Below are 23,721 nucleotides of genomic sequence, written 5' to 3'. Positions count from 1 at the left end.
GATTTGTACACATGACATGGTGGCCCAGGAATATTTTTTAGAGTAAAGTTTTCTTTCCCCATGTGATATGGTTATGAGTGAGCTTGCCAAAACACTTTGGAATTGTTATAATTCACACAGAGCTTAAAAGATAGTTTTGCTAACATTTTTTATCCTTTTCATATATCTATTAACACTTTTTACACTTACTTATTTGTAAGCACAGCACCAACCCTGCTTGCTATAGCAACAGAACTTCAACAAACTTTATGCTTACTTAAAAAAAAAAAGGCAAAACTAACATAGAAGTGCTGTGCTGAACCAACACACATTGAATTCAAGCCTTTCATGTTTCATGAGAGCTTTGCAAAGGCTATCGTATTTAAAATCAGATCTGGGTGTTTGTCAGACTCTGTAGTTTCAAATCTGCTTGTTCCAGAGATGGAACCTAAATAAAAAATATAGGTGCAGATCCTGATTCTTACATTCTCTTTCCAAAGTTCACAGCTTTGTCAACATGTGACAGTATAACTAAGTGTATCAGACTCTACCAGTACATAGCTGTAAATAACAGGATGGTGATCAAGCAACTTTCTTTCTCCTTCCTCCACTCCTCGCTGTGAGTTACCACTTCATCAGATGTGGCTTTACGCAAGCAGTGTGCTCTGTGTGTAAGGTCTGACTATCTTACTCTGTTCTTGTGCCAGTTATTTTTCCAGACCCTTTTCTTAGGAAGAACAGCAACAGCAATTTACAAAACGAAAAAGGAAAACACAAATCCAGCTTCTTGTAGTTTAAAAAACTCCAACACCATTGAGCAATCAGCAGGAGAGTGGAGGAGCTCAGCTGGCTTATCTGACACTAGCCAGTTGCTTTAATACAACACACGTTTCTTTTGTCCATGTGCAGTAAGTATCCTCTAGAATGGATATGAAAAGTAACAGGGAATTGTATGATTTGATGGTGACCCTCGGTGCTATTCTTTGAACAGACCTATGTTGTCTACGTTGTCAGCTCTCTCCAGTCATCAAAGCATTTATCAGAGTTTACAGTCTGCTGTTCACATTACTGGCCAGTACTTTACTCTCCTGAACACAGTTTAACTATTCCACCACCCCCGTGATGAGTATTCTTTTCGGCAGCAGCAGTCCTCACAGCCTTGGAACATTGTTTTTGGACACAAACATACACAAGTTATTAGAACACAAGATCAAAGGAGGTGTCCCACTGTCTTCCTTTCAATGCTCCCATTGTGTTTGTATGCTGAAGCCTGCTAGAGAGTTAAAACCAGGGAAGGGGGAGAAGGGGGGAGGAAACCTTTGTACAAAGGTACTTGTCAGTGAGAGAAGCCCATAAAAGATGATGTGAGAAAAGACACCAGGTGGAGTATAAACCATCCTTATTGTTAAGAAATGCAAATAAAAATCCTCTCCTATGTTAAAACTTTCTTACTTGTCATTTCTTAGATGCTAAAGGAAAGGTTCTGATTATTGAAGTCATGGCACTACTTTTTACTTTGCTTCTTTTTACGTGTAGCATACTGTACGTGATGTCAGCAAAAGTTATTTTTCCTCTTTCTCTGAATATTGTTATAGTTGTTAGCAAATTTCATCTCAGCAAACTGGAAAAAAACACTCAGAAAAATCAGACTTTAAAATATCTCAAGGATTGCCTTTTTTATGAAGGACATCCACAGTGTTTCAGATTTGTAAATAAACCGCAAGTTCATTTTATTTGGGAAGGGACTGTATTTTCCTTGGGGAAACTTTGAGAGAAAAATTCCTGGTAATTCTATATGATCTTTGAATTCTTTCTGGTGGATCTGCAGTCAGATTCCAAGCAAACAGATTCTAGCTCCAACACCCATTAAAATCTACTGAAAATGCCAGTTGCTTCTAAATTACTGGGAAAGTCCTGGTCCAGCTTCCTTTGCTATAGAGAGATACGTGGTAGCAAGAGTCTTTCACTTGGTTTTCGGCATCATCTGTTGGGATTTTTTTCACTTTTCCACTTTCCTGAAAAGCTGAAGTCTGGATTATTGAGTTGGCTATGCAAAATCCTTGGAGAGAAAAGTTGTAGGACAAACCAGGTGACAATTAGTAGTTCACAACAACAAAGAATTTCTAACAGAGAAGGCTTCCAGCTGCACCAAAACCGAGGCCTTCAGTGAAGGCAGCTGCTGATGTGGACTTTCAGAGTAACAGATGATGAGAACAAAGATTATCCTGGCATGAGCCTATATCCTCATCATTGCGGATTATTCCATTTTAAGACTTGTTACATTCATTTCCCTGAATAATATGCAAAGAAGATGTGCTACTACCTGAAAAGGTGTATTTGAATGGCGGCAGTGCAAAGGACACCCAGCTGTCTCCTGGTGGTCGTTGTGGGGAGCAGCTCCTCTGCTGAATCAGCACTTGTCACCCTGAACTGCCAATTCTTCAACCCAACTGCTATCTCCATGTGATGGGTTTTCTTGGCTCTGAAGAGAGGTGAAAGAGGAAATACTTTGATGGTGGAAACTATATCCACTGGAGTATGGAGACAGAGTGTTTTAACAGTCGAAGACTATGATGTTTGCCAGGGTTTTCTCCAGCCGATCATCACAGGCTCTTGGAAGAAGTATAGGGATAATCTTGAAGAAGGCCTGGAAAAATTTCTCATGGTACCTGAACATGTGCAGTATCTGGCATGCTTACACAGAAGGGCAAGTGATGTAATGAATGTGCTCATTTGTGATAGACGTCTTTCTGCTCCACAGAAACTGTTTGAACTTGCTGATCAGTCTTTCTTCCCCCCCTAGGGTCAGGGCAGTTGCTGACATCCTAAAAAAAACAAAGAAAACCTGTGAAGCAAGTAGGTTTGGAGTTGAAAGGATGCCACAGTGCAGACTCATGCCAAAGCTTTGAGGCAATAAACCAAGGCTGCAAAGTTGCTAATGCTAGTAGGTGCTGACATGCCAGACTGCAAAAATGCCTGAGGCAGAAGTGCTGAAAAAACTGCCAAGAGCATAGGTACCGAAGACAAAGACCCAAAAGCTGAAACAGTGTCTTGTAACAGGCATCCCATCTGTGTGTGTTGGGAATGAGCGATCAAATCACTCATATGGTCACCAAAACAAAATTTAAATGTTATTAAAAGGATCAGTCATACCTGCAAGACCAGGATTGTGACCCCCAAATGAGTCAGCAAGACAGTAATTGAAGCAATTGGTGAAGAGATATCATTGCTGTGGGCAATTCTTTGTCGATGGAGTAAAAGGGAATTGATTGGAAGGTGGTTGAAATGGAGGTTGAGTGTGGTTTGTGCCCATCTGTGATTTTGAGAGGGACAGGGTTCACAATTTTGTATCAGCTGGATCCCAGAAATCTTCAGAGCTTAGATATATTTCAAATTGTCCCTGACAGTGGTGCTGAGAGCACCAGAAGCATCTATAGAAACATGAAATTATATATATATATATTTCCTTTCACAACTGAGCAGCCTTTTCTTTAGACACTTTTGTAAAATATAGACAGATTATTTAATGCAGAAGAGGAGCAGCACAGTTTGCACTATTCTGCCTCTGTGTGCACGATTTTTTGAGAATTACATGGAGTTTTCCACTTTAAAAAGCACAGTTCAACCCTCTCTTCTGCTGGAGGTGGTCTAGCATGACCTGCGTGCCACTTCCAGCTGGAAGAGAATAGCACCCATCTGAGACCTTGGGAGGCCAATGCCAGACTTCTTTCATCTTCAGCTGGATTGGGACCATGGCAGGAGAGGGGAAGAAAAGGAAGGAGATAAAGCTGAAGAACTGGAAAGCAGAATCCTTCCCCATTACCCAGCCAGGAAAATCAGTGTGATTCTTTCATCTATTGTGTATTTGCCTTCTTCCCTCTGCTCCTACGTGTAGGAAAGAGCAGCCTGGCGGAGGGGGTGCATCGCTGCCGTCCTGCCTCGGGCACCGAGCAGAGCCCCACTCTGCGGTGGGCATCAGGGGGTCTGGCACCGAGCAGAGCCCCACTCTGCGGTGGGTGTCAGGGGGTCTGGCACGTGGCTTGGCTGCTGTGCAGGGCTGTGCCCTCTCCACAGGCCATATGGACTGTTGGAGTGTCAGCGGAGCCTGCATAGTGGATAGGTGGGTCCCGTCAGCCATTTACGTTTGCTATGATACGCTACGTCTGTAGGTCCGTGTCTTATGTGATCTCTGACTAAATTTACCAGTCTAAAGCCGGCTACACCATTAGGATGTAGTGTAGTATTTCTACCCTGGCCTCTAAACAACTGTTCTTAGGAGGCTTGCTTTTATGCAGCCTTTTACCATGTTTATTTATGTTTAGGCATGTGTTGAATCTGAACCTTTTCCATGCTGCTTTACTTTACCATACACTAGTCTAGCATTTATTTTTGCCTGCTGTTCTCTACCTAATATGCAAATATAGAATCAAACTAGACGTGTTGTTTTGGCTGGTATCATCGCATGGAAGTGCTCTGCTCTTTGTCAGGACATCAGAACAACCTTCAGTGCTATGCACAGGGTTCTTCTCAATCTAACTGATAACTCTTGCTATTGCAAGTATTGTCATTAATTTCAATATGCTGTTGAATATTGAAAATTAATTCCCGGAGTGATCTTATTCATTTGTTCCTTGTCTAAGATACATTTATTTCCTATCATCAACTCGTTTATATTATGTCAAGGTTCAAAAGGGTTTTCTATCCTCTGAAAAAGTAGAGTGGAGTCAGCACTAATGAAAGGGCAATGAATAATACTCCACGTCATGGCTTTCAAACTTTAAAAATTCCACTGGGGTCACTGGGTTGAATTAGAGACCCTTTAATCATTAGTACAGTTTTATGAATGGTCTACTTTACTCTGATATTTTACTAGACGTCACTACTTAACACACTTATGGCTTCATGGAAGGAAAAAGAAAAGGCTTTGTGTGCCTTGAAGTCCTTGCAGTTTTGAGGATCATTGTAATTCTACTGAGTCAAATCCTGAGGTCCCTGTTTAGTGGTTATATCATGCTAAAACCTCCTGAAATCAACTGGAATTTGTCTGAGCAAAACCATGCTAAGAATCTCAAGATTTGGCCCTGTAAGAGTAGCTAAAACTTTCTTTCTCCCAGGCAGAGGAAGAAAGAGTTGCAGCTGTGATTCCTACGCCATGTAGCAGAACTAGCTTGTATTTGCGTTACTCCTGTGCCCAAGCATTGCAGTCATGAATCCCATTCTATGCAGTCACCCACTGACATTTGGGATTCTTTTGTCAGATTTTCTCCCCTGTACAAACCTTGGATTGCAGGGTACGTCATCGACTGTCATTACATAAGGGCTTGCTTTAAACTCTAACAAATGTTGCCTATGTGAAAGCAGTACTGCACAACAGTGACTGTGTTACGAATGCGAGTCCCTTCGTCCCCGTAACTGGGACACAAGTGGAGCTCTGTCATCCGCTCTGAAAGCGAGGGCTTCTTCCCTCAGTTGCTCCATCAGACCTGCTGAACTCATGACGTTTCTAAGGCCTCGTTTTGTTCCCAAGAGCTGAATGATGGGGGCACCTTTCCACAAAACAAGTGAATAAATCCATACCATTTAGGGAACACTTCCACGAAGGTGTTCTCTATTTCTAGGAAATACTGAAGATAAGCAATATCCCCCCCAAAAACAATTGCTGATGAAGTTAAAGAGTACTCGAGTATACGTGAAGCTGAGGAGAAAATAAAATTAGTGCTACAATTTCAAATTTGTGAATATCATCAGAAAGTTTTTACAAGTTTTCACAGTCTAGGTGAGGCTTATGCCCCAAGGAGTCTGCTTCATCTAAATCACTTTCTTCCCCTCTTTCTCCTCCCCAAAACAAGAGGCAATCTTCAAAGGAACAAATATGTCACTTTAAATAAACAACATAAAAAACGGGCCAAATAAATTATTAAAATACATACAAAAGATTCAAAAAAGATGCATGTTATTAGCTATTTGACAAGCTATTGATGCTGTTGCAATGGCTGCATTTCACAACGCAAGTGTTTTCTTTGCTAGACAGATAAATAGTCAAAATAATGTGAGAAATGACTTTGCAGTCATCCAAAGAACAATTTGGCTTTAAATGGTTCATTTCATGGCTTTCCACTGGCTGTGCTGTGCAGTCGTTTCATACCAGACCTTCACCACATCCATGTGCTTTGGAATTCCTGCTAAAAATGAGCTCCAAGCCTGACCCTTCTCTCCGCGTCCCAATTCCCTGCAGAAGTGTTACTACATATGCTTTGAAACTTTTTTTCAGATGAGCTCCCAAGTCTGACTCCTTCCTCCCTGCGCTTGAAACGTATCGATTTGAAAGCACAGATGTGGCCTTGAAGTTTTTGGACTGGGCCCATCTGGGTCAATCCCTACGTAGTTTGACTAGTAGTTTCTGGAGTAAAGTTCTCAGAAGCCTGCATTTTCTCTTGTTCTGAGTCTACTGCGCACTCCCTTTTATCTCTCCTAGTTGAACTACAAGGATCTCAAGGGAGGTGTGATTTTCATACACAGAAAAATAATGACCAGCCAGAGGAAGGAAACAAATGTTTAATGATGGTGAGAACTGTCTTTATGAAACAGCAAGTTTTCCCTTTAGTTTATTCTATATGCAAAAAATATACCATTTGTAAACTGGAGACGGGGAGATTCTTTTTAAATCTAATCTATAATAATAAATAAAATATATATAATATAAATAATAAAAATAATGTAAATAATAAAACAGACTTTGTGCTCCTGCTGCCAGCATTGCGAATCACTGAGACTCTGACCCCGGCACCCGCAGCTGGGCATTCGCAGTGACTCCCGCAGGACGGCCGGCCGGTGCGCAAAGCCGCCCCAACGCCAGTGCGCGGGAGCCGGTCAGTCGGCCCGCTGCTGCTCCGGACCCGCCGGCTTTCCCCGGCCGCGCCCGGTCCCCGCACCCGCGGGCCGGGGGGGGCGGCCGGCAGCTGGCGAACACCCGGCGCCCCGCGGGGCGGCCGGGGGCAGACCCGTCCGGCCCCGGGCAGCGGCTCCCCGCCCCGCCGCCCGCCCGCGGGGGTCCACGCAGCCTGCGGCGGGCGGGGCGGCCCGGGAGCCCCCGGGCGGGGGCCGGGGCCGGGGCGCGGGGGCAGCGCGGCGCATTGTCTGCCCAGCGGCCCCGGGGCTGCGCGGGGGAGCGGAGCGGGGCGGGCCCCGCCGCCCGTGCCTGGCTGGAAGTGAAACGCGCCCCGGCTGCTCCTTTTTCTTTTTTCTTTCTTTCCCCCCCCCCCTTTTTTTTTTTTGGAGCCTCCAAAAGGCGCTCTCGCCCCTTTCATCTGCCGCCGCGGCCCAATGGGGAGGCGGAGGCTGCCTGCAAGTGGTCTAATCTCAATGAGGTGTCAATCATGTTCCCCGGTGGGTGAAGTAAGGTCTTTTGTAACCGCCTCTGTCTTTGGGCCGGAGAGGAGAGAGGAGGAAGGCTGGAGCGGCGAGGGGGACGCCGGGGCGTGCTGCGGGAGACGAGCCGAGCTCTGAGCTCGCTTGCGCGTTAGCAGGGAGAAGCGGAGCACATGGATTTCTAAACGCGTTGGGATTTTATAGCTCTACCAAAATAACAACAAGCGAACCTGACCCTACTGAAAACAGTCAAATGAATCGTAATTGCAGATCAATGCAGAGAGATGGGGAAACTTCACTCGAAACATGGTTAGTTCCTTTCACTTGCTGCTTCCCCAGCCCCTTCCCCTTACTCGGTTTGTTGCTGTGATTGTATACTGGTGTCTAATGATCTTCCTTTATTATTTCCCCCCCACACTCTCCTCCGGATCTGCCTAGCTGCCGTTTGTAAACCCAGAGAAAGTCCAGAAGGTAAGGATGGCTCCTCGCTGCGGGGAGCTCTGACCGCCGGCCATGCGCCGGGCGGCTGCCCCGGCCCCCGCCCTCTGCCCGCAACTTTCCGCCGCGGTCTGCGCGCTCCCGGCCCCGGCCGGGCTGGCCGCGGGGCTCTGCGGGCAGCTCAGCGGCGGCATTGTCTCTCTCCTCCTTGCTAGGTGATAGCTTTGCGGTGAACGCCTCTCTGGCTCGCCGAGGGCTGGAGGACTGGATGGTGAAGCAGAAATACTCCGGGGGCAGCAGCAGCGGAGGCAGCAGCTCGGGACTCCAGCAAGGCTGCCAGCACCGGGCTGTTTGCAGGCTCTCCAGCGCCAGGGTATGTCAGCTCCCTCGCTGCCCCCACCCCCCGCCCCTGCTTTCCGAAACAGGGAGAACCGAAAGCTCTTTCTACATCCCTCCCTCCCGAGGGTCGGTTGTGCAAAGGAAGGGTTTTCTTTGCTCTAATGCTGCTCCAAGGGGCTGCCCCGTGGGTGGTTTCCTTCAGCCCTTTGATGAAGTTAGGAGCCGCAGGGCAAACTTGGTGCTGGTACAAAAGCCAGAGGAGTAAGGGGACCTGTCTGCTGCTGTCTGGGCAGTGCGATTAGAACAAAACCCTGCACAAACAGGAACAAACAGAGAATCTCTGGGAAAAGCCCAGCACCCTGCCAGTGTGCGCAAGCTTGCGAACCCTGATTGGTGCACGAGTTTGTCTGTGATATTTTGGCAGAGGAATTCAGGAAAGGAGAAGTCCCCGAAGAGAGTGTATCGTTATTTATTTGCTCTTTGCTAATAATGCGTGGCTGACTTTCTGCATAAGAGTTACTGCACATGTCGCTTGTCCTGGCTGGAACCACACTGGTCCCTTTCCAGTCTCTTTCCTCCCGTGTAAAGCTGAGCTGGAGGAAATGTTTGTTACCTTTTCTTTTTTTTTTTTTTAAATGTTGTCTCTTTAAACAAAAAGGCATGATGGGAGGTAAACAAACTTAACAGTTCTTAGATATGGCCCTCATAGTGTTTCAGGGTGTGATCCAGAGCTTATTGATGTTTGCTGAAAGACTCCCATTGACTTCTGTGAGCTTTGGATCAAGCCCTGAAAGCTTCATCAGTGGAAAAGTAACCTGAGAGATGAGGAGATTGGAATCTGTGCTTCCCAGCAAGGAATGTGGCTCTGAAAACACAAGCAGAGCAGGGCCACCAAACCTCCTGCAGGCTCTTTGCTTTGTTAGCCACCAGTTTTATTGTCAGAAGCCTGGACTTCTCACGTCGCAGGAAAAATTAACTCGTGAGTGGAGAATACTTCGTTTTAGGTGGGGTGTAGAAGATGTGCGGTGTGGGAAAAGCTAATGATGACTTTTTAGATTCCACCAATATTGTATTTAGAGGAGGATAAGTTGTTTGTGAGGCACTAGAAATAAGGCAGAGGGGTAGGATATTGATGTGTTTGTAATTGATGAGTATAATCACTTCACATTCAGCTTGCAGGTGTGGTTGGTTGAAGTGATTTTTATTGTGATTTACTTGGAGCCAATGTGTCCAAAGAAAGAAGTTCTAATTAATAATGGTACCTACATGTATGATACAGATGCAAAGAGTAAAAACATATGCTTTTAATTACTTTTCATTATCCCAAATTTTGTGAGCCAAGCTTTTTAGATATTTTCTGCCTTTCACATACGTATTTTCTAGGAAAGAAGCTCAACTCACTAAGCTAAACATAGATTTAAAATACAAGAGTTAAAGGTCAAAAACTCTTACTTTAGCTGTGTGGAATGTATTTTCTTCCACAAAGACAATTTGCTTTCTGAAGAGAAGAAAAAAAAAATCTGTTGTCAAAGATACTTTGCTATTTCACAAAACTCTTCAGTTTTTGGTTCCATGAGGTCTTCTCAGCTGGAATGACAGTAGAACAGTATTTCTCTTCTTACTCAAGGTGTCCTGCTTGTGATAGCTCAGCAATTAGCAAGCCATTAACTAAAAATTAGTTGATTCAGTAGATTATAAAATTGTAAATAGGTTTATGTTTAAAAGCACCGTTCCCACGAGGCTTTTTACTGCCATCCTGATAGAGCTGTTTCTGAATGTTTGAAAATATTCACAATTTATTGCCTAATATATTTGGTAGTATCTGTATGCCTATATAGACTGCTAATTGATTTAGTTTAATTGTCATCTTGTCACAGGCACACTGTGACAGCTACATTAAAGTTCCTTTAAAATATGAACTTTTGGGAATATGGAAGGATGCATTTCTAATCTACATTGGAACCAGATGTGCCATATGTACAGTCTTTGACAAGGATTATGGAGTCACAGCTGTTGACTCCATAACTGAGATTGCATGACTGTTTCTTTTCTGAGACCTCTTTGATCTCTTGTATAATTATATTAAGATACAAAGTGGATTGTAGCCTAACCTCTTGCCTCTTTATCCACCTCAAGACGTAGAAATACTAGTCACTTCTACTCATGGTTAGTCACATGGGACTGTGTGGGACAGTTGTGTGTTCCCCAATAATGTAGTACTGTCACACTTGACTCGACCAAGGGCTCATCACCTTACTACTTCAGAATTCCTCCTAAAATGTTCAGTAAGCTCACAAGGCTCTGTGGAGTGGTACAGTTTTATCGTGTCCCAGCTGAAACTTTGGCTTCTCATTAAGACACGTTTTTCCCCTCCAATAGGTCCTAATTGCTGTATCTGTGACTCACAGCAGAAGGAGTTAGATCAAACACTGATGAAAATATCTGCATTCAGAGAAACATCCAGTTGAGTTTAATTAAAAGTGATAGTCCTAGAAATAATTTTCCTGCTAGGAATCCTTCTCTAGAATTTTGTGCATGGTGGCTTCATTAGTATGTAGGGCCCTATTTGGTGAAATCCAGTGTACTTCCAAAGACCTGTCGATGGGAGCGGAGAGCACTCGGTTGCTTCCGAGTCTGAAACTTCAAAGATTTGAATCATTTTGGTTAGAACTTGAATGCGATAGTGAAATTTGATTTACATTGCTGTATATAAGCCAAAAATTCTGTCTGGGTTGTGGTTGGAAGGCTGTTTGCCTCAAGAACAGGGACATTGAATTGTTTTGCTAGAGTTCGTCATCCAGGGGAGATGACACTGAAGTTCAGGGGATTCATGTAGCGTGTTACAAGAGGAGTGACTGGCTGACTAATACAGGAAGCAATAAAATTTCATTTGAGCTCCTCTTTAGAATGATTGAATTTACAATAGTTGTGGAGAGGAGGTCTTTATGTCAGTTCACTCAAGGGCTGTTTGACACAAGGAGGGTTCAAGAATACAAGACCTTTTCTCTTCTTGAACTGAAGTTCTGAGAGTTTTTTGGTTAGAGCAGGCTTCCCGCAGCTGAGGTGTTGTCCATGTCGTGTTGTCCGTGTCGTGTCCCGTCCATCCGTGTCTCTCCCCCTCCAGTTCACTGGAAGAACAGTAATTAGTGTCCAGCTACTGCCAAATGCATCAGTCACCTGAGAAGGATCTCATAATAAATTGTTGGGTGAAGGCCAGGGGAAGGGTATTGTACCCAAAATACGTACTTCTGGTGCATACACAACTTTCTGTCCTAGGCTGAGAGCTCTGTTCTCGTTAAACCATTGCCACCTGCCCAGCAGGGGCTGCTGTGCTCTAAATGTTTTAATTACTGTGGAGGCTGAGGACTGGGCTGCAGCCTTCCATATCACATAGAATTAAAGAAGAAAGGAATTCTGTTGCAGCCGTGAGAAGTATGAGGTCCAGAGTAATCTTCTAGTTTCAAAGCTAATTGAAACCACTGGGGCTGTAAATCTGTTAAAGCAAGTGAGTACACTTCTTTTGCTGCTTTATGAATGAGTTAACTTGTGCCCAGAAAGGTTTTCTGGCACTGTGGATTATCCTCTATAATTCCCAAGTCTAAGTTTATTCATTGTGTTTACTTTTACAAACTGTTTTTGGAGATCAACATTATTTGCAAATATTCATGTATTTATTTATTTAACTGAGTAGTTCTAAGCTAGAGGGGGAAATATTAAATATGACATTCGCTTAGTTCAATTTACTTTTATCTCCAAAGCCATATGAATTTTTACTAGTTTTGTGTGCTTCTCATTGAGATCTGTGCTTGGGATTGGAAGAAATCTCATATTTTTAATTACATTTCACACCAGCTCACAGTGAACCAAGTTGTAAGTAATGACTTTAGGTAAAATAGAAAAGACTTTAGCTTACCATTTCTGCTGGGCTCTTTGGTGCCAGTGATCCTCATGTTCGATTCTAATTGATATTAATTAGAGTTGCGTATCTGGTCTGGGAATACTACAGTATGAAATGCTGAGGTACATCACTGCTTCAGAGGTGGGGCTTGTTCTCCATTTGTTCTGTGCCCGTAACTGCCAGTGACATTAATGGGCATTCCTTGCGTGGCTGAGAGGAGACTTACGTCCCTGTCAACTTCACTGCTCCTCTAGCATGAGCTTTCTTAAATTTAAAAAAAAAAAAACACCTTTCCTATTCCCCGGCTGTTAAATAGCGTGTGTGTGCGCATATAAAAATACATAGCCTTATGGAATACACAGCCGGGTAGGTCATTCATCCAAAATGAAAGTAATCAGCAGAAAAGAGACTTTTTTTGGTGGTATGCATATACTGTGGCTTAAAGGGTGCTGCAGTGGAAGATTTAGTTGTGGCACTACTTTGGGGTCATCTCATGGGTAGAATGCCATTTGAAAGACTGCCTTCTTACTGACACAGTGACAAGAGCAATTAGAATTTCCTTGGGTGCTATCTTGTGTGACTGCTTGAAATTATCTTTTAAATGGAAATATTTTCAAATACATTGATGTTGATATTGTGTAGATAATTATTTGTATGTTTGCATTACGTAATCTCTGAGTATGAAAAGAAACGAGACTCAGCAGTGCTAGATATTGGTATGACTAAAAAAATATTTTGATACACAAAATACTGTGTATGGCATTGAAAATAATTGCCAAACTTTGTATTGAAAGAGAGAGAAGCAGAACCTTACTGAATGTTGAAATTTGGTGCCAACAAACCAAGATAATTTAATTAGTGGTGCATATAGTGTATCTTGACAGCTCTGGTTTGGGAAAATTATAATATGAATATTAACAATCAAAGAGTCTCTGAAAGTATTAGTGCCATGGTGATGAGATTAGCGAATTGGCCAATACTGTAGCAGAAAGCTGGATTCCAAGGGAATTATCCTTGAATGATACCAGTTGGTGCAATTAAAAGGCACAATTCAGTTGCCATATGGAAAGTGTTAGGCATCCTTATATGGTTTTCAGAGCTATGTGCCGGAGGTTAAATTGACATATGAAGAAAAGCATAAATTAAATATTTTGTGTTATGAAATTAAAAATTGACTTTGCTTGAGCCATATGGAGGAGGTGGATGGAAGACAGTGTGTGTTTCATCAGGGCTTGTTTTATAGGTGTTTCAGATTTAATGTGGTGCACTTTTAATTTGGCGTGTTGATTGGAAAACTGAATGGCCCATGAAGTTTCTGCAAACAGTCTCGTTAAAGTAACTTCTTTTTGATCTCTGACAGCCCTCTTTCTCCCACCCTCTCTAAAGTGGAGTTACTTAGATTGATGTTTGTAGGAAGGAAGCGTATTCTGTGTAGTAGCTGGGTGAAGTCCTCATCTAAGTGATAGAAGCTATGTCTCTTGGGCAGCTGATGGTCCCTCTGGGCTTAGTGAAACCTTAATTCTCTGGAGTGAGAAGGCCTTGGTTAGGGAGTACACTTTATTCTGTGAATTAGGATGAAAAGTAACAACAGTATGTTATAGTCTTTAATGACTTAAATGTAAATAATGTACTCCAGACTTTACACTAAAACTTTGGTTATAACAAAAATGGGAAATTTGTAGCGCACGATTGTTGACATATGGAAATTTTCTTTACAGCAGAATTCATTAACAGGAGGGTTTTCTGTAGGTTTTGTGAGATCTGTAATAAGACCCAGGAGGACCTTGGTAAGTGGCTATTTGTAGGCACCCTTCAGAAGATCATCTTAGTTTACTTTTATGGTTTCTTTTGAATTGGGTTATGAACAGAGGCAAGAGAAGTCTCTTGAGTATTGAAACTTTGTAAGAGTTAGTTTTTCCAAAGTTGGGAAAATAATTGTTTGGTGATGATATTTAAATCAAAATGGAACACTGCTCCCTTTGCTGGAGATGCTGGCCTTTGTAGAAATCCTTGTGGATGGATTTTGCTTTGTGAATGTCAGCATAAAAACCTGGCTGAAAAGTAAATGGTAGATGTTGAAATGCACAAAATACTTGAAGTATTTTTTTGTAACTAAACCAGTTTTCTGGTTAATATACTAGTTACTCTGAATGTTCAGGAGTTTTCAGACTGTGTGATATTTATAGATATCTTTTAATGGAAAATGAGATATAGTTTTAGTTCAAAAAATTAATGTGGAGAAATGGTCAAATAGACTTTCTCTGTGAATTTATTTAGTCGTATCTGCCAACATTGGCAGCAATACTAAGCTTGTATTTACTCCTACAGAGTAACTACAGCTATGGGAGTCTGAGTTGGACTGTATTCCATTCAAGAATTATTAACCAAGTTCCAAATGCAAAATCTTCATTGTGTCTGATTTCTGAGCCAGCAAAGTGTGTTTGTGTTGGAATATCTCATGACATTTGTCTTGCAGTGGTGGAACGCCAGTGGTGTTAGCTGTGGTGAAAGGGCTGTGCTGGCGCAGATACTTTTACTACTGCATAATCGGAGAGAGAGGGGAAATGACTTGTGTAGGCTCAGCTATTGCTGTCCCAGTCTCTCTGCAAGGGGTAATGCCGTACAGTGCTTTTGTGTTTTGTAAACTTCTGTTATTGTCATCAGAGCAATATGGCATATATTTTATCTTGTAATTTGCAGAATAGAGGTGATGCTTCTGAACGCAAGACATCCTTTTTGAGTTGGAAAGTCCTGTATAGCTAGTGTCTTGCAAATAGACTGTTGTCATGTAACCGCGTGTCCACTGTTTAATAAGGACCGGTCCACCGGCTTGTTGTGGGAGTTGGCATTTAAACAGGCTTATATCTGCACGCAAGTGTTCAGCCAGATTCCTGAATACCTGTACATGTGCATCTCATGTGGCCTCAGATGTGCCCGTCGTATGTGAGAAATACTTCTGGTTGAGTCATACAGAATCTAACTGAGGAAGGGAACGATGCAGTCTCTTGTTGGGAGGTCTTCTAACAGCTCTGAAATTGAGTACCACTGATTTTTGTTTGTATGGTGTGGCGTATTGTGTGTTACAGGGCAATAAATGATCCTATTGTTTTAGTGTATAAAACTTTTGGTGGAGTAAATCCTTTTGCTCCTCAGAAGACCAGACAGTGGCCACAGGAGGCTGAAATGCCATCAGTGCCTGAGAAGCTCCTCAATGGCTAAGAAGAGCTCTGTAAAAACACACCTAAAAGGTCCCGCCACACTAACCTCTTGGCAGGGATAGCAGAAGACCCCATGGTTCCCTGGTTCAAAGCAAGGTCCCTGCCAAATGTACGTAAGAGGGAGTTGTTCCTTAAATCTGAAGCAGTTGTTAATGAAATTTAATACTTGTGAACAAGACTTATCAGGCAAGCAGTTTTTCTGCTTTTTGTCAAAGCTCTAGTAGTCTGATAATTTCCTCCGATAACCCTCCTCAATCTGAAAATTCAGTGGAACTCTGAGACTCAATGGAGCTGACTGTGAAAGGGTGTCTTACTTATACCTTGAAAAGTGCCATCTACCAGTCTTGCTCTCAGTTGCAGTGGCTTTAGATTTAAATGCAGACTCAGTAGCACTGTTCCCTTATATTGTTTGCAGTGAGAATCCCTTGAGAGTGTGAGATCCTCCCTTAAAATGTGGGAGGAGATTAGTTATGTTGTGAGCAAAATTTGCAACAGAGAATTTTAAAAGTGTCTGGAATTTTCAGCCTTGTATCCTTGAGCTTCAAACTAACAAATGCAGGCAGTGTATGTTGCTGTAGCTCAACGATGGATTGGCATGTGGTCAGAACAGTCTATGCACTGTCCATCGAGAAAAATACTTTGTGTTTTGCGATTAGGGTGGAATTTAATGCATTTGGGGGCATTACTGTGGCAGCTTTAAAGGGATTAAGTATATTGAGGTTCCTATTAAAGCATAACGTTGTGATTCAAGATCTGTGAAAGAAAATCATGCATGGGTGTTTGATCTTGGGGTGCAGCCCCACATGCTGTGAGGCAAGAAATAAGGGGATAGACTCAGTAGGGAAGTGACAGAACAAAGTACTGTCTTGCAGGAGAAATGGGATTTGGGAGCAGCCTCGGATCTTTTGATCTATACTCTTATGTGAACGATGAGTGGTATGGAGGTGACAAATTTGTCTTGGGGGACGAAGAAGAGTGGTGGGTAGTGTGTTGTATTGTCCTCGGAGGTAGTTTGCTGTCTGATTCCCCAAAGATTTGATAGTGGCATGTAAGGACTAAGCCGCTGCTTGTTGTCCTATCTTAAAAATCTTTTATAATTCCAGTATGGCTAGTTTGAAGAGAGTTAGGTAAAGAAGGGGGTAGCTGTAAAGCTAAGCCTTCTGCGTTAAATGCACGTAAAAGAACAAATGCCTGTTTGGGGGAGCAGGAACTTGCTCTGAGCATAGTGCCCCAGCTCTGAACTCACGGAATAATGAGCAGTCTCTGTATTGCATAAGATGCTGCGGTTAAGCCTGTATCAGTGTTTCTGTAATAAACTAATCTTTTTGAAACAATAAATAATAATTTTGCTTGTGAACTTTCCAAGTTGCTGCTCACGTAGCGTACGTGTGTGTAAACTACAGACACTCATTCCCCTATAAAGAGAGAACATCACAGTCTAGCAAACAGAATATCTGTCATTCCAGCTGAGCAAAGGTCTAAGGCAATAACCCAAAATATCCTGGAAGAAATTCTAAAAAGCATTGAAGAAATCAATCGTCTGATCTTAGAGGAAGGTCTTTGATGTAATCCTGGTAAGTTTATACTGGGAGCCTGCCTATTTCTCTATGGTCAGCCCTAGGCTTTCTATATGAAAAGTGGATCAAATAATTTCATATGCTTCTGCTTTGAAAAAAGACGGTTGATAGTTTTCTAAAGCATGCACACTGTTTAAATGTAGATTGTGGCTTTTAGCCAAAGCCCAGGTGGGGAGGAAAGGCTTTTCAAAACAAGCACTTACAGAAAAATAAATAATACTTTGATATTTTCCCATGGAAAAACTGTGCCTCATTTAGCCATCCTGAATATTTGATTTTATTTTGAGGATAAACTTCATAGGTTATCTCAGTTAAAGCCATTTTTCTTTATGCAAAGCTTATGTGCAAGGTCTTGTTGCTGATGTGGATATGTATGTAAAAGGAGTTTTTCAGAATACCATAAATACTTTTAAAGGTGTATTTTTAATTAACTGTACGGTTAGGTAAGTCTGTTTCTATCATCTTGAAAAATTCTGCAATATTTCTCTGTTATGTTTTGATGCGAAAGTCCTGCTGTAATAGATGGGAAACTTCTCATTGCTTTCAGTGGTTTTGTATCGGGTTCTCTGCCACATCAGTGGAAGATGAGGGAAGGTTCAAGTGGCGAGACAGTCTTTTCATCTAGCAGCTACACTGCTGGTGGAATGGCAATATAGTTAACCCTGCAGATGCAGTTTATCGGATCATTTTATGACAGGTTCACAAAAGTTTTTCCCAGTTGTACTCTCACTTAAATTCACATTTATAATTAGCAATGTAATTTTGCAGATAGGTTTAAAAAGCATGTTTTGAGAGAGGCTATTCCCACAGCACTGGTTAATACCCATTAAAATACCACATTTTTATTGTATGAAGGTGTTTTTTATCTAATTAGGTTGGTTTGTTAAAGTATCGCACTGTGGTCTTAGTCTCATTTTTGTTTGTGTGGTTTTTTTTCCCTTCTACTTTAAGGCTGGTTTTAATTGTTTGCGACCAATAGGAAGCACACAAAATCTTTAACTGGACTAATGCACAGCATAAAGAAGTAAATGAGATCTCTTCCTGCTTAAGCTGTAGTGCAGAGCTTTGCTTTGAAAAGCACTCACTCTTGTATTAAAACGTGGTGGCGTGTAACAGAAAAGACAGAAAGAAAAAAAAAACAACCCCCAGCATTTGGAAAGGAATTGTATTCATTGGTGTTACATAGATTTTATTGGAACTTGGTCATCAGCCTTACCATGGCACTCATTTCCAGATGTGCTGTTTGATTTTTTTTTTAAATGCAATTTAGAAAAAAAAAATGAATGAAATCAAATTTTGTGAGAACTGTGTAATGAAAGTCAAGAGGAAGGCATGTTAAAGTAGCTCTGTGTCCTTGGACATTTGCTGCTACCCAGGAGGGACTAGACAGACTGGAGTGTGCTGGTGTTGCCCATGCTTAGTCAGTGAACATATCTCTGCTACGACAGTTTAGCCTTAATCTGTAGCAGCCTCTGATTTTCCCCATTTTGGAAAGACAGAAACCAAAGACACTGCAGTGGGAAGCCCCCTAGACTTGCCAGTAAATGAATAACAGACGATGGGTGATGTCCTGTGGGAGTAGCAGAAAGACTGTGAGGTCCCTTTATTAGCTCTGCAACAGTGATCTGACCCTCCTCATGTGTGTTTCTGCTGGCAACGCCAACAGTCCTGGTCTTCGCAAAAAACGAGGACAATTTCACCACCCCTGGGGAAAATTAGAAAGCTTGTCGTACAGAAGATAATGGTCAGACAAGAAAAATGCTCATGTCATCCCTTTAGGGGTGTGCTTTAAGCAAGGAGAGAATTGTGCCCAACTGTGTAGTCAGTGTCTCCTAATAGCAGCAGGAGCCCTATCCAAAGACAGGAGGAAGCTTCCTCCTTCCACGCTCTCAGTAGACAGGGGCTCCATTCAAAATCTGCTGCTACTGCATAGGAGTTCCAGTATCCAGTAGTACCAGGAATGGATAACCAGTTCTGCCTTCAGTTGGAAACATGTACAGAGACTCTTTTCTGAGAGGCGTGCCAGTCTGAGACACCTGCCAGGTCGGGGGTAGGATTTGCCTTTAACTTGTGTTGGCACAGCTTGCTGATGCCAGTGGGCTGGGTGCTAACAGCTGCCCGCACAGCTGGGCGGAGGGAAGCAACACGGCTGAAAAAGCGGTCTGCTGCTGTTCCGTCTCATCTGGCCGTAATTGTGGGGCGGGGAACAGCGTGTGCTACCTGGACTTAGCCAGCCACAGCCAAGAACCCTTCTTCTCGTGGTGATGGTGACTAGCAGTGAGTATTCTGTGTTGTACCCGACTGCACACCAAACTATATTGTAAGTTTTGTGTGACGCTGGTTTGCGGTGGCCCATCTTGCAGAGTGATGCCCTCCTTCTGTGTCAGTGCTGCTTTGTCCAGGTGAAACACCCTGTCTCCTGCTGACCAGGCTCCGCTTGCAGCAGGGTTTACCCAAACTCTACATGCCTGTTTGAACCGCCTGACTGTGTTGCGCAGAGGGAGAAGTGGTACAGGTTTTCTGACTGCATGCTATTGATAGGACAGCCTGCGGAGTGAGTGATCTTTGTGGCCTAGAAAGGGTTACGTGGTTGCGGTTCCACAGGCGCCAATCCACTGGCACACCGCAGGTGATCCCGGAGTGAATGTTGTTTAAAGCGCCTGTCCCACGGTTTCACAAATGTGCTCTGACCAGAGGATGTTTTTCTAACTTCAAAGGGCTCCTCGGGCTGGCTCAGTGCCTCGCAGACTGAGTCCACAATTCCTCTCTGCTCGTGATGTGTTCTAACCATGTGTGATTTTTTTTTTTTTTGGTATGGGATGTTTTCTTAAAGCAGCATTGACCTGTGTTCAAGTGAAACTTGCTCTTAAGCTTGTAAACACAAACTTGTCGTGTGGGCAGTTTTCATCTTAACCTGATGTGTGTATTTTTGTTAAGAGCAAGAATAGACATCAAAAGGAGGAGTAATTTATAGGAAAAGGAGGAAAAAAAAAAAAGAAGAAATAAACTTGCAGGAGCCTTTTGAGTTGCACCATCCTGAAGCTTTTCCTTGAAGATGAAGATGTGGGTCCTGTGCTGGCTGTAAGGAGGAGAGCATTTTTCCACCTGGGCAGTGCTAGTGTTACAGCAGATCGCTTTGTCTGAAATGTGCCTCTGCCTGGGGGGTGTGCAAAGGGGGAAAGCAAGGCAAAAAGGAGTAGAAAGTGGAAGGAACCTAGACACTTAGCAGTGACCTGATTTTTTTTTTTTTCTTTTTTAATTTCCCTCCTCTTTGGCAATATTATACTAAAAAAAACCCCAGACTTTTAGGAACATGTTTGTATGTTTTTAAATATTTAAAGTTTCTTTTTCTTCTGTAGTACTTTGTAGTATAGCTTTCTGAAGAGAATTTTTCTTAGGCTAATGCAAAATATACTTTCTTTTTAATGTGGGGAATTAGAAATGACTGAGTCTTTGTGGGCCAAATTCTTTTACTGTTGGAGTCCATTACCTCTCCATTAACTCTGCAGAGAGCAGGATTAGGCCCTAAAATTTCTCCTGAGGTGCACTATGCTCCCTTAGCTATGGCTGTGACTCTGGGAAGATCTCGTGTTCCCCTAAATTGCATTGGTGGGCACTGGTTTTTGCAACGTTTGTGCATTCATGAAGGCTAGAAAAAGTGGACTAGTTTGAGGTTTCAAAGTCATAATTTTTAGTTTACTGTTGTTACTGTTACAGATGTTTTTGCGTACATTAAAAAACCCAAACCAACAGCCAAACAAACCCCTTCTTCAAAGAAAACAATACCGTACAATCCAGACCATAATACTGTTTGCTGAGTGACTGAAAAGTATCATCTGCTGTGGGAGTAAAACATCATACTGTGAATGGCATGCTGTGAACAATACATCTCAGCTGTGCAATGAAGTTTCGCTCCTCATGAGTAACAGTGCCACAGTCACAGAATCACAGAATGGTAGGGGTTGGAAGGGACCTCTGTGGGTCATCTAGCACTTAATAGTTAATCCAGCTTTCAGATGCAGCTTGATCCCAAGGTCCTCATCCAGACAAGATCCTGGAGAAGTCAGTGATCCCTAGGACCTAAAGCCCTAACAGCAAACAACCTGTGCTACCCTGCCATCCCATGGTTATCGGCAGGAATCATCTCACCACGTTTGTTTTGTCTAGTGTTAAAGCAGGTGGCCAGGATGAATTCCTAGTTTCAAAGTTGCAGCTGCTGCTTTGAAATTGTGTAAGAAGGGCTTTGGTTTCTTAACACAAAATAACTGAGCTGCTGTTTGGTATTAGAGCATCATTATTCTGGGAAATGCGCTCTTCGTTTTAAAAATATCTTCTGTATGGAAGTTGAAAGTTTATACCTCATGATCCTAAGGGCAAGGAGCTGGAAATGTTCCTTGTTTGACTGACGACTGTAAATACTTAAGAATTCCTCAGTGACTTGAGTGAATGGAATCTGAATGTAGAATTAAAAATTAATAGTAATATTAGAAACACTGAGTTACTGCAAGAATCTCTTGTTTGTTGGTATTAAATAATTGCAGGAGGGGGATTTCTTGGGTAACTATAATTTAAGATTTTTCCCTCTTAACTGGATATCTCTGTGGCAGTTAGACCAAAAATGTTGTGTCTTTATCATTAAATCAGTTAAGAAGTCCAGGTGGAGTTTATACCATCACTGATGCTGTGATTAAGTAGGAAGGAAACATTCTGTTAGAAATCCCCATTTCCTCTCCTTGTAAAATTTTATTTTAAAATGAGCCTTCTTGGTGACTTTTTCAGTAGCGTCAGCAACAGTGTCAGCAGAATGGTGAATTCGTGTCACTGCAAGTATAAAGAGAATTCATGAAGGAGTTTGTGTTAAGCATAGTCTCCTTTTTATAAAAAAGGATTCTATTCACTGTGGTTTTTTTTCTTCTTTTGTATTCCTTGCCACCTTATGATATTATAATGTTTTTTGCCTACTTTCAAAATTTCATAGATATATATTTATAAAAACTGTATGTCATGTAAGCCTTTTTCTAGTGTAAGAGAAAGTACATTTTATGCAAGGTACACAGCATGGGGTTTTCTGTGCCTTCAATCTCATATGATCCTGTCTCACAATAAATGTATCAAACAGGAATGAGCAAAATGCAATCCTCTCAGACTGGGTGAAAATGTGCTTGTAAGAAAGAAGATGAGGGAGGGCTGGTTAGAGGAGAGGCTAGACCTTTCCTCTGAAAGGAGACCTGAAAAAAGCGAGTGGGCAGGGGATAGAATGTTTCTTCGGCTTCTGTAGACAGGCTTGTTAAAGGATGCAAAGTGCAAAATTGGGGTTATTTTGGTATTGGGGAAACCAGCAAAGAAATGAATGTAGGATTCACATGTGCAGAAAGTAACAAAATCATTTTCTTGGTTGTTAAGGAGATGGGGTGAGAAATGGGCACATCGGAAGCACAGGCAGTACAGATGGGGTAGCTGGGCTGTGCCCTTAATAATTTTTGCTTCAATCATAAAACATTTTTTGTTTGTATTTTTATCTTGTGATAGTAATTACTAGTAGCTCTCGTGTGTGTTGGAAGCACTTCTTAGGTTTATCCATTAACAACTGGTGCTGAACAGTATTTTATATACAGTGATATATGCAGAAAGATCACTGCTAAGTTAAAGCTGACAGTGGTTCAGACACAGGCTAACCGCGGAATCCTTGCGTCCCTGATAACAGGGTGTGCCTTTGCTTACTGGGCTGACTAGTGTGGCCCCTTGGGTCTCTACTCCGTGGCTGGGATTTTCGTGGGTCAGATGTCAGTCCTGTTGTACTTAAGACAGGATAATAGGTTAAATACAGCTTTCTTGAGCACTCTGAATGGCAAGGTAGGTAGGCTTTGAAGTTGTCTGAGATTAGAAGACTGGTCTATGGGCTTGAAGGGAGGTGTTTGTGATGTGGGTGGTCAGATGGATAGCCATTGCTGTGGTGCTCCCTGGTCTCTGAAACTCTGAATTTATGGCTTAACAATGAGATACAGGAGCCGTGTATTCTAGTGTATACCTTAGCTTTAGCTCTGTATCCTTTCTCAAGTTGCTCTAACCTGAACCTTCCCAGAGACACAAGGTAGCTAAGCACTTGCCACTCATTTAGTCTCATTTGTCTTCTCTTTGAAACTACCAGTTTTATCCACTTTTTCCCACTTCCTCATCAGGGAAGTGGGCATAGGTTTTATCCTTTTACCTACCTAGACTGTTGAGGTAGACAGAGAAATATTTAAAGTTCATAAGGAACTTCAATGCCAGCTGTAAACTTAATTCATTGATATGTTTTTCTGAATAAGCCAGGTATGTATTACCTGCTTTCCTGAGGAAGGTTAGAAAATAAGAATGAAGAAGAATGTTTGAATTCCCCTTGGAGTTTATACAATGTCCATTTGCAAAAAAAACCCTCTTACATTGTTTCTTCTTTTACTCTACAGTAATCTTCCTGAAATCCTTTTGGAAAGGGGCCTTTCTCAGCTCTCCAGCTGTTATCACAATCCAGTGGCCCAAGACGTCTAAATCTAACAAGTTTGTATCAACCAAAACAGTTCTAACGTGGAGAAAAAAGACATTTTACTTCCCCTTTATCCAAACGAGAGTTTGGAGAAGGTTAGAAGGTGGTGGAAGGGACATGTCTTTAACGTAGGAGCTGAATCTCCACTCCTCATGGAGGCCTGTCTGAGGACACGTGCGTTCAAGTGATGTAGACTTCCTACTCGTTGCTGCACCTTGCCTTTGGTAATGCATATAAACTCGATGCAAGATTGGTAGGAATGTAGGGATAAAGCATATGGCTAGCATATGTATAAATCATAATAAGTAAATAATATAGGAGGAGAAGAATGCCAGACTTTTACCACTGTTACTAGATGAAATGGACTACACAGACATAACT

General features: G+C 42.3%; 1 protein-coding gene across 2 annotated transcripts in view; it reads left to right on the top strand.

The window, feature by feature from the left end:
- The window catches only part of NKD1 (NKD inhibitor of Wnt signaling pathway 1), a 179,981-nt gene that overhangs the window by 57,672 nt on the left and 98,588 nt on the right, over nt 1-23,721 (top strand). The window contains exons 1-3 of one of the 2 annotated variants that reach the window (XM_075433870.1): nt 7,374-7,656; nt 7,786-7,818; nt 8,001-8,158. The exons of the other annotated variant lie outside the window; for it this stretch is intronic. Coding sequence (XP_075289985.1) covers nt 7,632-7,656; nt 7,786-7,818; nt 8,001-8,158 — 216 coding nt within the window. The 5' untranslated portion in view covers nt 7,374-7,631. Of the gene's footprint in view, nt 1-7,373; nt 7,657-7,785; nt 7,819-8,000; nt 8,159-23,721 lie in introns of those variants that run through there. 2 annotated transcript variants of the gene reach the window in all.

This window comes from Opisthocomus hoazin, chromosome 12, assembly GCF_030867145.1.
Source record: "Opisthocomus hoazin isolate bOpiHoa1 chromosome 12, bOpiHoa1.hap1, whole genome shotgun sequence".
In the NCBI taxonomy this organism is placed as follows: Eukaryota; Metazoa; Chordata; class Aves; order Opisthocomiformes; family Opisthocomidae; genus Opisthocomus; species Opisthocomus hoazin.
The sequence above is the reverse complement of the archived record's forward strand: the minus strand, read 5'-3'. Positions and strand labels throughout refer to the sequence as shown.